This window comes from Rhinatrema bivittatum, chromosome 2 (genome assembly GCF_901001135.1).
Source record: "Rhinatrema bivittatum chromosome 2, aRhiBiv1.1, whole genome shotgun sequence".
NCBI classification, from domain to species: domain Eukaryota; kingdom Metazoa; phylum Chordata; class Amphibia; order Gymnophiona; family Rhinatrematidae; genus Rhinatrema; species Rhinatrema bivittatum.
The window spans coordinates 317,195,047-317,208,996 of NC_042616.1; the positions used below are offsets into that span (position 1 = coordinate 317,195,047).

The 13,950-nt window shown below is 46.5% G+C and overlaps 1 protein-coding gene across 4 annotated transcripts in view; it reads right to left on the bottom strand.

The window, feature by feature from the left end:
- The window catches only part of C2H7orf57 (chromosome 2 C7orf57 homolog), a 277,665-nt gene that overhangs the window by 91,453 nt on the left and 172,262 nt on the right, over positions 1 to 13,950 (bottom strand). The window contains exon 7 of one of the 4 annotated variants that reach the window (XM_029589761.1): positions 13,248 to 13,448. The exons of the other annotated variants lie outside the window; for them this stretch is intronic. Within the exon in view, the coding sequence (XP_029445621.1) occupies positions 13,403 to 13,448 (46 nt within the window). The 3' untranslated portion in view covers positions 13,248 to 13,402. Of the gene's footprint in view, positions 1 to 13,247; positions 13,449 to 13,950 lie in introns of those variants that run through there. 4 annotated transcript variants of the gene reach the window in all.

Here is a 13,950-nt window from a genome sequence, read left to right on the forward strand (position 1 = left end):
GAGAAATGTCATAGGAAGTTATAGTCGCAATATCGGTAAAAAGACAGTGCCAGAATGATAGCATAAACAATTGTGGTATAGCAGTACCACAAGATAGTATAAATAGTAACGGTATGGCAAATGGAGTATATTGCATAAATAGTAGTAAATGTCGAAGTAGCCGGGTAGCAATAATTATCATTAGGTATATTTTGTAACAGGGAGGGTAATAGGGATGGGCAGCATAGATAAATAGATAGCATAAATAGTTAAATAGATAGCGTAAGTATACAACATAAATAGCATAAATAGACAGCATGGATATACAGGATAAATATACAGATATAAGTATACAGCATAAATAGTGATATAATGAGAGCAGTTGTGTAATAGGGGGGTGAATTTATTGTTGTGGTGGTGGGAAGGGGGGTTGTTCTGAGTGCACAGTTAGGGTTTGGTTTGAAGATGGTTCGTGTGTGAGGTTGGAAAGGCTTTGCGGAATAACTATGTTTTGAGGTTTTTCTTGAAAGATGGATGGATCTGTTCTAAGTTCTATGGGGAGTTTGTTCCATAGGATGGGGCTGGCATAGGAAAGAGTTCATTCCCTTGTTGATATCCAATGAGTGACTTTGGGGGGGCGGTATTTGTAGGAGACCAGAGTTTGAGGAGCGCAGATTCCATGTGGGAGTATGGAGGAGAAGGGGGTGTGCAGCCAATTGGTTTGGTTCTTGTGGATGATTTTGTGGATGAAGGTAAGAGTTTTGTACTGTATTCATTGAGGGATTGGAAGCCAGTGTAGGGTTTTGAGGATGGGTGTGATGTGGTCTGATTTCTTGCTGTTTTTGAATTCTCTGGCCGCAGTGTTCTGGAGTAGTTGAATGGGTTTGAGGGTGGGGGCTGGAAGGCCTAGTAGCAGGGCGTTGCAGTAGTCAAGTTTAGAGAAGAGAAGAGCCTGTAGAACTGTTCAGAAGTCTTGAGAGTATAGCAGTGGTTTGAGCTTTCTTAGGATTTGGAGTTTGTAGAATACGTCTTTTAGTAGGTTGTTGATGTGTTTCTTGAAGTTCAGTTGGTTGTCGAGATAGATGCCAAGGTTTTTGACTGTAGGGAGTGTGAGGTTTGTAGGACGCTGTATGGAGGGATGGGTGGGGGGTGGTATGGGGGATTTGCTGGTACCACGGGCACTGCGGCACAGAGGGCAGGGAGGCCTCGATGCCCAAACCGGTATAGTGAGATTCCAGTTCCACAAATGTAGACGGCACAGAGGGCCACTGTGGCATTGTGGGCAGTCACGCACATTGACACAGCGAAGGTGACCCTGGACCTTGACGGCGTCAAGAGGACCGTGGTACCCGAGAATGGGCCCCATCCATGACGCGATCCCGACATTGATAGGCATGGCACCAAAGTTCTATTGTATTATATTCTATTAGACGCTATGTTTTAATGTAATGCCTTTGCCGCGATTGTTCTGTTGTATTGTAAACCGATATGATTTGTATATTGTACAAGAATGTCGGTATATAAGAATTCAAAGTAAATAAAGAAAGAAAGAAAGAAAGAAAGTGTGGCAGCAAGCTGCTAACCCAGGCTCCACTCACCCTCTCTCCCAGGAAGATTGCATTGCCAAGGCTGGCAGGCAGGAGGGGAAGCAACATTATCCAGGGCAGTGCTCCATGGGCACTGCGACACTGAGGGCAGGGAGGCCTCGATGGAGACAAGTTCCTTGATACGTGAGGAGGATGAACTCTCCCCCTCACAGGAATGGCATGGTCCTTGATCTTTCCACCTTCTGAATCCATCGATCCCCAGTGATCGGTGAGTTGCCATGGAACTCCAGCCTGGGTAGAACTCAGTCGAGTCCCCAGGCTCAGCGGCCTACACTGATCACTGACAGACTGCATAGCCCAGTCCTGTCAGCACTGTGGAAAAATAGAAAGAACAGAGAGCACGGAGAGGACACAATTACAAAACCTGCAGAAGCAGTTTTTTGTTTTTTTTTAAATAACAGACTCTGCCAGGCTGCACAGGGGAGAACCCACCATGCAACCAGCAGACATTTGGAAACAAGAACAAATCTATCAAATGAAAAAAGCTGCAGCTCTAGAAAAAATCCCTTACAAAAACTATAAAGAGAGAGCAAAGCGAAATACCAAAAAACATTTTCTAAAAAAAAGAGCATGAGCTCCACAACTACAAGATGACAGCTCTGCGGAAAAGAAAAGACTGAAGAACTCTGCCTAGGGGGCAGAGTTATCACTATAGCTGCACATGCTCATTAGGGCATGCTGAAAGCTCTAGAATCTTTGAGATCAAAGTTCCATGCCGGGCTCCATCCGATGATGTTACCCATGTGGGAGGACTACCATCCTGCTTGTTCTAGGAGAAATTACTACTTGCTTGATAATTTCCTTTTCTCTAGTGAAGACAGATTAATCCATGACGAGTAGGTTATGCTGACGTCATGGTATATGCACCCTTGCTCTGACATCAGCTCGCCAGTATTCTCTGCAAAAGCCAACTGTTGACAAACTAACAATACTTGATTATAACCATTAACAAACAACCACTCAAGCACTCAGCCAAAAGGAAACATTGAGCTCAAAGAGTGTAAATCACTAATCTAGGGACTGACACTGACACTTGCCAGTTATCCCTGGAAACGCAATCACTCAGGGGGATCACAGAACCACAAGTTGGCAGCCAAGGGCGGGAAGATGGATTAACTGTCATCACTAGAGAAAAGGAAATTATCAGGTAAGTAGTAATTTCTCATTTCACAGCATTCAGACAGGTTAATCCACGAGCAGTAGGATGTACCCAAGCTACTCCCGAAGAGGGCGGGAAGCTGTCTGCAGTCTGACTAATACCGTACATGCGACACCTGTATCCTCCCGGGCCTGCACATCCAGATGGTAATACCTGGAAAACGTGTGTAAAGAGGACCATGTCAGTACCTGGCAAATTTTGATGAGAGACAACAATTGAAGCACCGCCCTTGATGCTGACTGAGCCCTAGAGGAATGAGCCCTAACCTGTTTAGGTAACAGTTGTTCAGCATCCACATATGCAGCCGTGATAACCTCCTTAATCTAGCAGGCTACTATAGCCCGCGATGCCGGTTTATCCTGTCTACTCCCACTGTGGGGTATAAACAGTCTGTCAGCCTTCTTAAGTGGTCTAGAAACCTCCAAATACCTCAAGAGATGTTGCTTGACATCCAAGGGCCACAAACATACTGTATTCATCCAATCTCTCTCCCTGTCCAGCATCGGCAAGGAAATCGATTGATTCAAGTGAAAGTCTGAAACCAGTTTTGGCAAAAATGATAGAACAGTTTGCAGCTGGACCATCTCCAGAGTCACTCTCAGGAATGGTTCCCTGCAAGAAAGAGCCTGCAGTTTGGAAACTACACACAGAACAAATTGCCACAAGAAAAACCGTCTTCAAATTAAATAACCTCAAGGAGAGGCTACGCAGTGGTCGAAAGGTGGGACCTGCCAGAAAATCCAGAACCAGATTAAGGCTCCACAAAGGCACCGGCAACTGCAAGGGAGGACGAAGATGCTTCAGCTCCTTCAAGAACTGGGCCACATCCGGATAGGCCAACAAAGATCCACCATTCACCTGATCCTGGAAACAGGCAAGAGATGCCACCTGTACCTTCAAGGAATTAATGGCCAAGCCCTTAATCAACCTATCCTGCAGGAAGTTCAAAATGAACAGGATCTTAACCAAATGAGGATGAACCCCTCATTGCCTACAGCAAGCCTCAAACATTCACCAAACCAGAACATAGGCTAAGGAAGTGGAAAACTTTCAAGCTCGAAGCAAGGTGGAAATGACAGCTGTGGAATAACCATGCTTCAGCAACCAAGCCCTTTCAAGGGCTATACCGTAAGACAAAATCGAGTCAGATCTTCATGAACATGAGGTCCCTATCATAACAGATCTCTTTGGGCCGGTAACCAGAGAGGAGAGCCTGACAAGTCTCTGCAGATCTACATACCATGGTCTTCTGAGCCAGTCAGGAGCCACCATTTCCTTGTACCTTTCGATCCTCTGCACCACCCTGCCCAACAAGGGCATTGGGGATGTGGGGGGGGGGGGGGGGGGGGGGATGGGGATGCATAAGGAAGCTTGCCCTTCAGCCACTCTTGCACTAGAGCATCGAGGCCCATAGACTTTGGATCTTATCTGTGACTGAAAAAAAAAGAACCTTCACATTGTGTAATATTGCTAGTAAGTCTAGATACGGTAGGCCCCAGCGGCCCATATGAGCTGGAATGCTTTGCCCGACAATTCCCTTTCTCCTGGATCCAGACACTGTCTGCTGAGAAAATCAGCTTTCACATTGTCTTTCAAATGTGGGAGGCAGAGATCTCCTGGAGATGTATCTCCACCCATACCATGAGCTGATCAATTTCCTGCAACACTTGTTTACTCTTGGTGCCTCCCTGGTGATTAATGTAAGCCATTGTCATCGCATTATCTGACTTTACCCGGACCCCTTGACCCTGCAAATGGTTGATGAACCATAAGCATGCCAACCGAATGGCACATACTTCCAGATGACTAATGTTCCAGAGTGACTCATCTGTGCCATCAACTCCTAACTGGAAGCTCCTCAACCCCATCCATTGTGAGCACCAGCCAGTCTGGAGCTTGCAAGGAAACTCCCTTCCTTAGATGATCCACCTGCAACCACCATTTCAGCTGGATGCTTATCTCCACTGGTAACTGAAGCCATATCGAATAATCCTGAGACTGCAGGCTCCACCATGCAAGCAATGTGTGCTGAAGAGGACGCTTGTGCGACCTTGTCCATGGGACCACTTCTAGGGTAGCCGCCATCAAACCGAGTATCTGCAGGTAAGACAATACCGTTGGTCAAACTGCTTCTATCAATAATCGCACTGGATTAATTAGCTTCTGAATGTGGATTTCCGGCAGAAAAACCCTGCCTTCCTTTGTGTCGAAATGAACATCGAGATACTCCAGCATCTGAGACAGCTATAAATTGCCCTTGACTAAGTTCAGCACCCTAATCTAATCTAGCTCCTGCAACAAGGAGACCACCTTGCATGAGACTTGAAGATTCTTTTCCAAGCTTTTGGCCTGAATTAGCCAATTGTCTAAGTAAGAGTGGACCAGAATGCCATCCTTTCTCAACACTGCCACAACCACCACCATGACCTTGGAGAAGCTTCTGGGTGCGGAGGCCAAACCAAAGGGTAGTGCTTGAAACTGATAATGTAGCCCCAAAATTGCAAACCGCAGAAACCGTTGATGCTCCAGTCGAATGGAAATAGAAAGATATGCCTCTGAAAAATCTAGAGATGTAAGAAACTCACCCCAACTGTATTGTCATTATCATCGAGCTTAAGGTTTCCATGCAGAAACGAGCCACTCGCAAATGCCGATTGAATCCTTTTAAGTCCAGGATGGAGCAAAAAGAACCCTCCTTCTTGGGCACAATGGAATAAATGGAATAATGGCCTGTATTTTCTTGTGACTTAGGAACTGGTATCACGGCTTGCAAGCTCAGGAGTCTCGACAACATAGATTCGACTGCCTTCCTCTTTTTCAGGGAGCTGCAGGGAGACACCATGAAGACGTCCCGAGGAATGCTGAGAAACTCCAGAGCACAGCCATCCCTTATCACCTTCAGAACCCACTGGTCTGCATTAATCCTGACCCACCTCCGATAAAAAAGAGATAGGTGACCTCCTATCTCCTGCTGCAGGAGGTGGGTTGGCACACATTCATTGAGGGGGTTGGGAGGCACAGCCACCTGAGCTTGCACCCCGTCTAGGTTGCCTGGGCCAAAAGGACTGAGACCTACTCAATGGTCTAGTCCTCTGAGAAGCCACTCCTCTGTAGGATCGAAAACATTTGAAGTCCCTAGCACAGCCTTTCACGCCAAATGAGCATGGCGCCTGCTTCTTATCCTCTGGCAACTGAGGAACCTGGCCCAAATAATTGTGATCTTTTAAAAGGCAATTTTGTAAGATCAGACTTTGAAATTGTATTGGCCGACCAATTCTACAGCCTGGCCGCTGTCACCAAAGCCACCCCTCTGGCAGAAGTATGGACCAGATCGCAGCCCACATCCTCCAAATGTGGCTGCCAGTTCCATCACTACCCTGGAATTCAAACCAGTCTCATCGTTCTCTTGAGATAGAAGCAAACAAGCATGAGCCACCAGGAAGCAGCAGGAGGCTTTCTGCAAATTCATTGCCACTGCCTCAAAAGTCTGCTTATGGATAGCCTCAATTCTCCTAGCCTCAGCATCCTTCAGTGCCGCTCCCCCTTCTACGGAATGGTTGTCTGCTTGGTGACAGAACACACCAGCACATCCACCTTCAGAAAACACAACTACTCTCTTGACACTGGATCCAGGGGGTACAGACCTTCCAAGGCTCGACCCCCTTTAAAATTAGTTTCTGGATAGCATCCTGAGAAGCTTAGGAGTGAGTGCGAAGGTGGTGACCTGGATTGCAAACTGGTTGATGGACAGAAAACAATGTGTGATGGTAAATGGAACTTACTCTGAAGAGAGAGCGGTGTTAAGCAGAGTGCCGCAGGGATCGGTGTTGGGACTGGTCCTGTTCAACATCTTTGTGAGCGACATTGTGGACAGGATTGAAGGTAAGGTTTGTCTTTTTGCGGATGACACTAAGATCTGCAACAGAGTGGACACGCCAGAAGGAGTGGAGAGAATGAGACGAGATTTAAGGAAGCTGGAAGAATGGTCGAAGATATGGCAGCTGAGATTCAATACCCAGAAGTGCAGAGTCATGCACATGGGGTGTGGACATCCAAAAGAACTGTATTCGATGGGGGGAGAAGGGCTGATATGTATGGAGCAGGAGAGAGACTTTGGGGTGATAGTCTCTAATGATCTGAAGTCGGCGAAACAATGCGACAAGGCGATATCTAAAGCCAGAAGAATGCTGGACTGCATAGAGAGAGGAATATCGAGTAAGAAAAGGGAAGTGATAATCCCCTTGTACAGGTCCTTGGTGAGGTCTCACCTGGAGTACTGTGTTCAGTTCTGGAGACCATATCTCTGAAGGGACAAAGATAGGATGGAGGCGGTCCAGAGAAGGGTGACCAAAAAGGTGGAGGGTCTTCATCGAATGACTTATGAGGAGAGATTGAAGAATCTAAATATGTACACCCTGGAGGAAAGGAGGAGCAGGGGTGATATGATTCAAACTTTCAGATACTTGAAAGGTTTTAATGATCCAAAGACAACGACAAACCTTTTCCGTTGCAAAAAAATCAGCAGAACCATGGGTCACGATTTAAAACTCCAGGGAGGAAGACTCAGAACCAATGTCAGGAAGTATTTCTTCACGGAGAGGGTGGTGGATGCCTGGAATGCCCTTCCGGAGGAAGTGGTGAAGACCAAAACTGTGAAGGATTTCAAACGGGCGTGGGATAAACACTGTGGATCCATAAAGTCTAGAGGATGTGAATGAAGAGAAGAGGCAAGGGGGTGGCTCGCTTGTGGGAATGACAGCTACTACCTGGAGATTAATATCCTTATTCAATAAACATACACACAGTTAATGCGACTCCAACATTGCTCTATGCTTCAACAGCAAGAGGAAATGTGGAAAAAAGGATTTGCATCCACAAAAAAGCAGGGAGTAGCTTGCTTGTTACGGCGGTTACTACCCCACACCAAATAAGCCTGATACTTCACTTTCAATGCATATCCAGCATACCTCTCTGCTTCAACGGCAGGGGGAATGAAGAAAAGTGATCTATATACAGACAACAACCAACAAGGACTGAATTATTTAGTCTGGGTAAACAAATAAGCATGGGTGTAGCTTGCTTATTGCGGCAGTTACTACTCCTAACTAATTAAGCTAGATATTTCACTTAGATGCAGTTCCAACACTGCTCTCTCATTAATGGTGGGTAGGGATGTGCAGGCAAAAAGTTTTCGTTGCGTACGCGATACGTATTCGTGGGGGGTCAATTCCGTTTCATGCGGAAGTATGGAGAATTCAATAAGTTGTCGATCTGTAAATACGTTACTACTAAATTAACTACAACCCCCCACCCTCCTGACTCCCCCAAGACTTACCAAACTCCCTGGTGGTCCAGCGGTGGGGTCTGGGAACTCACTCAGACCCTCGGTGCTAGTTTCATCATGGCGCCAATAGCCTTTGTCACAGGGGCTACCGGTGCCATTAGTCAGCCCCTGTCACATGGCCATCGGCGCCATCTTGTGCTCCTACCATGTGACAGGGGCTGACCAATGGCACCGGTAGCCCCTGTGACATAGTATGGGCAAAGGCTATCGGCGCCATTTTGAGTCCTGGCGTCGGATGGCAGGTCGCTCGGGACCCCCGTTGGACCCACAGGGACTTTTGGCCAACTTGGAGGGGGCCTCCTGACCCCCACAAGACTTGCCAAAAGTCCAGCGAGGGTCCGGGAGTGACCTCCTTGCACGCTGGCCATCCGATCCCAATACTCAAAATGGCGCCGATCGCCTTTGCCCTCACTATGACAGCGATCGGCGCCATTTTGAGTATTGGCGGGACGGCGATTTTGAGTCTCAAAATGGCGCCGATCGCTGTCATAGTGAGGGCAAAGGCGATCGGTGCCATTTTGAGTATTGGGATCGGATGGCCAGCGTGCAAGGAGGTCACTCCCTGCCCTCGCCGATCGCCTTGTGGAGGCCCCCACAAGGCGATCGGCGCCATTTGAGACTCAAAAGCGCCATTGCCTTGTGGCGCACAAAATGGCGCCACAAGGCAATCGGCGCCATTTTGAGTATTGGGATTGGACGGCCGGCGTGAAAAGAGGTCGCTCCCGGACCCCCGCTGGACTTTTGGCAAGTCTTGTGGGGGTCAGGAGGCCCCCCCCCAAGCTGGCCAAAAGTCCCTGTGGGTCCAACGGGAGTCCCGGAGCGACCTGCCGTCCTATGCCAGGCTCAAAATGGCGCCGATAGCCTTTGCCCATACTATGTCAAAGGGGCTACCGGTGCCATTGGTCAGCCCCTGTCACATGGTAGGAGCACAAGATGGCGCCGATGGCCATGTGACAGGGGCTGACCAATGGCACCGGTAGCCCCTGTGACAAAGGCTATCGGCGCCATGATGAAACTAGCACCGAGGGTCTGAGTGAGTTCCCGTACCCCACCGCTGGACCACCAGGGAGTTTTGGTAAGTCTTGGGGGGGTCAGGGGGTGGGGGTGGGGGGGTTATTTAGGCCGAATAAAAACAGAAATCTGTTTAATACGTGGGGAGTCGCGATGCGTTTCGCCTCCCACGTATTTAACAGATAGCAAAAAATAAGTTGCGGATTAACAAATACGTGGAAAACGGATGCACACCTCTAATGGTGGGGGTGGAAGGGAAATAGAACCAAAAGGTTACTAAGAGCCAAGAGTAACAGATAAGTATGAGAAAAAAAAAAGTGTGAAACTTGCTGGGCAGACTTGATGGGCCATTTGGTCTTCTTCTGCTGTCATTTCTATGTTTTTATGTTTCTATTATGGGGAAAAAAACAAGATGCTTTACACAAAGTTACCAAAATAGGATTCTTATTTGGCTCAGACATAGAATTAGCACCCAGCATGCCTAGCAACTTCAGCACCTGAGAGATCAGCACTGGCAACTCATCTCAATGAAAAAAGTGCAACCCCGGAGGAATATTCCTATCCTCCAGGGAGTAAGGATTGCCTTCCTCATCCGTGCCATCCGGGTCCTCGTCAGTGTGACCCACAACAGGCTGAGATGCCTTCCGTTTATCTGCAGCTCCAGCCTTGCGAGATTCCACAGCCTGCGATCCTGAACTTTTAGGTTTGGCCAGCTCTGCCACACTTGTCTGTAGAAAGGACTGCAGGCCTTGAAAAAATTCCACTCAAGAGAAGGCAGAAGGGTCGTCGGTCTGGCACCCACTGAGTTGCTCTCCCCTGCTGACGAACCAGTTAGGGGAGTCTCAAAACCAGGCGAAACCTTTGACAGATCCCCCTCCTGTTCCCTTCCTATAACCTGCTGGGAAGGGCCGGGTTTAGCAAAATCAGTTGCAGACAACTCACCCTGAGCCTCCAAGCAAGTGCTGACAAAGATTAGAGGGGACCCCAGACTATGATGCCTGAATATGGCAAGCAGTGCAAACTGCAAGGTGCTTAGGTGTCTTTGCTACCGGCACCATGGATAAGGACATCCAGAAGCAGCACGCTCAAAAACAAGCATTTGACAAATGTGCATCCAACAGTGCAACTGTACCCAGCAAGCCCGGACAGGATGCCCAAAATCAAGATGCCCAAGAATAGGACACCTATATATATCTATATCTATAAATATAGATATATAGAGATACTCTGTTGAATACTTGTACTATGAATGCCTAAAATCTGGACATCCAACTACGCTGTTCATACGGATGCTCAACCTGGACGCACAACCGCAAACTGACATCAGGCACTGCTTTCGCGGGCAACATGCACAAAAGTAAGCACATGAACGCTGCTGCGGCCTACCATGTGGCATCCCAGCGAAGCCTGAGCGCGGGGCCTAGCCCAAAGGGCCGCTCAACCTGCCAAAACTACTGTGACTCCCTCATCTCCCATGCTTTTGAGATTGGTGGTATCATCTCTTCCTTAATTTGTAGTACCTCTATGAAATACAAGCTTCTTTTTAGGAAAATTCAAAATCCTTATATTGCAACGACGAATACTGTTCTCTAAATTTTCCATTTTATTTTGCAAATAAGTATGTCCAGTAATAATTGTGTCCACAGATTTTTGAATTTTTAAATCATTTATATCTTGAATCTCCTTTTTTTTTATTTCTGTAACTTGCATTTTAACCTCATTACTTGAAAGCTGTGTAGTAAGGTTTGTTATTGCTTCCCCAAATGTTTTCAAGCGTTATCAAGAAGGTTTTGTTAAAATAGCAGCTAATACCTCCGTTTCCGGTTGTTGAAGAGTCCTGGATTGCTCCATTGTGATTGTAAATCGGCAGATCCTTCCCACACCGTCCAGCCAACCGCTCCAGCTGTTTGCTCCTCTCTCTCAGCTCCTCCCACGCCAACTCGGCTGACTCAGATAGATTTTTATCGCGAGACATGAGAATACTGTTTCCTCAGCGCTCTCCGCGGGGGGGGGGGGGGGGGGGGGGGGGGGGCAGGTTGAGGAGGAGCCCGACTTGGCTCTGGCGAAAGAGTTGATTCCAGATCCGGAACAGGTTGCGGTGGATCACCACCCACCTCATTGTCCAAGGACGTCACTTCGGAGGTTTTTTCGGGGTTCTGGAGAACATGCTGATCCAAAGGTCAAATTAAAGGTGAACCTTCTGAAACTTCGGGGTAAGTTTTAGATTTACCCATCCGTTTCCCCATTTCAAAAGTTCTAAAGAAATCAATTTTCCAAGCTGGAATTTAAGAAAATCTTTAAGGACTCCAGAGCTCCGTAACTAGTGTGCAGCTATCTTGGATTCTCCCATCAAGTCATCTTAATTAATAGCAGGTAATGGACTTCTCCTTCAAGAACTTATCCAATCCTGTGTTAAACCCAGCTACACTAACTGCACTAACCACATCCCCTGGCAACAAATTCCAGAGTTTAGTGCACATCGGATTGGTGCGCCGAGGCTTGGCGATCAGCAACAGAAGAGGGAAAGAAATCCCTAAATCAGTCTTCTTTTTTTTTATAATAAACTCTTTACCTTAGCTCGGCCCCTCCCAGCCAAGTACAGAGTCAGTCTCCGACTGTGGGGGGAAAGGACTAATGCCTTTCCCGCTGCTCTCAGCTTCCTACACCCCTAGTCTCACAGAGAATCTCTCTTGGCAGCTAAGTATATACCGAAACCAGCTATCAGAACGAGGTGCTCGACTAAGGGAGGGGCCACAAGGTATTACCCCAGGAGAAATGGTGTGTGATCAATCCTTCTCTTTCTCCTTTCTTTTTTTAAACAAGCAATCCCCAGTAGGGAGATGCACATCCACTATCTGCAGGAGATGGCGAATACTGGAGGGCTGATGTCACAGCAGGGATAATATATACCTTGAGGTCAACTTTGCTCCATCTCCATCTGCTGATAGAAGTGCAAAACCCACTGGTCATGGATTAACCTGTCTGAATGCTGAGAAAAGCTCATTCACATTCCTAACTCTACCCAAGCTAGTGGCCAGAAATGCTTTTGTCAAAAATCTTTGAATCATCTATTCATTCTTAAACAGGCATAAATTAACTCAGTCGGTAGTTTCACAAGAATGATTGGGAATCACCACTCGGGCAGTCATGAATTCTCTCCCACTTTCCTATTCTCTTTCCTTTCTTTTCTCTATGTACTTTCCCACACTTCTCCGTTATCCTCATGCAAACTTTTCTTCACCTTATTCTCATTGCTTTGTCCCCTTCCTCCTTCATCTTTTCCTCTCTTACCCACCCTCCACCATTTTTCCCCACAGTCACCCTTCATCTACCCACTTCTTCAACAGATATCATATTACTCACATCTGCCCTTAGACAAGCTTAACATCTTGATTCCCCCCCCTCCCCCCCAGCCAATTCTCCATGCATCTCTAACATATTCCCTGACTCTCATTCTAGTCTCCTTATCAATGCTTTCTAGTGGATTATTTTATACTGTCATACACAGCTGCTCTTGAACCAGAGTCCAAATGCCTCCCTGGAGGTTTCTCTAGTGAGCTATCCAACCACCTGGTGCTGGATGTTTTCTAGCAAAATCATCCAGAATATGCAATAGATCTGCTAGATCTGCCATGATTGCTGTCTTATTGGATTTCCAAGAATTACCAAATAGGATGGACTAAATTATTTTCAGGTCAGCACTAGCTTCTGCAACAACAGTTTAGTTCTTGTTGAAATATCAGTCCTACCAAGCTAGCGCTCATTAGATCCCCGCTCTTCCTCTTATTCCTGGTCCTTGTCTGACCAGTCTTTACACTCTTCAGGTTTCAGTCTGATTTGTCGCCTTTCAGAAAAATATTTTAGATAAGCCACCCTTTTTGCCAGCCTTATTCCTAATAAATACTTGCCCTTTTCACCAACTTCTCCTTATGTCTCCTCTTCTTGTTTCCTCCTTTCTGTTTTCATACTTCCCTAGAAAGATTTGCCACCATGCCAACAACCTAAGTCTTATTTCCAAACTTGCTGCCTAACACATTCAAACCTCTTTTTTTTCTACCTCTCCCAATATGTTCCTTTACATATTAATAAATGCACATTAAAAATATATCACACCCAAATCAAGATAACAAATTTATCAGAAACAAAATAGTGTTTACATTTTTATTCTAAAAATTTTTTTAGAAAGGCAAGCAGAAAAAAAGGCTGCTGCTGTGGTTGCTATTCTCCTTTGTACTGAAATTAATAGTAGTGGGGGCAGACTATGTTCTGATCTTCCCTGGTACCAGAGGGTGCCGAGTCCCTCTACCTCCACTTCCTTCTCCTTCTGGAGGAGATTATTTTATTGGTGCTGTGAAAAGAAAAAGACAGCATCATTAGGACTGAATGGTCCTTTCTATCTCTTTCTTATATGGCAATCCTGAGGATTCTTGCTGGCAATATTTGCCAGACACAAGCACATACAGAAACACATTTGCAGGTATTGTTAGTGGAAGCCATATAAAGAGGTTTCTTCCTTCTGGAAAAAATAAGGAAGAGAAGAGGAGGATGAGGAAACCTCCAAAGAATGGGAATGATTAGCATGCCTCTCGTCTGGCCAATATAGGGTAGAAGATATGCCTTGTTGCTGTCTGGGCTGGTATAGCTTCAGAGTCAATGGACACAATTTCACTGTAACTTGGGGAGCATTTCCTGGGGAAAGCAAATGTTTCTTTAATAGTGGTTTAGTCAACAGCAAGGTGATATGGCTTTCCTTAGTTGGATTGTAGCTTCCAGTTTACATGCCTCTCATAAGAGACAAACAAGAATAAAAAGAAGGAAATGAGACAGTAAGGAAGTGGTTGGTTTGTACA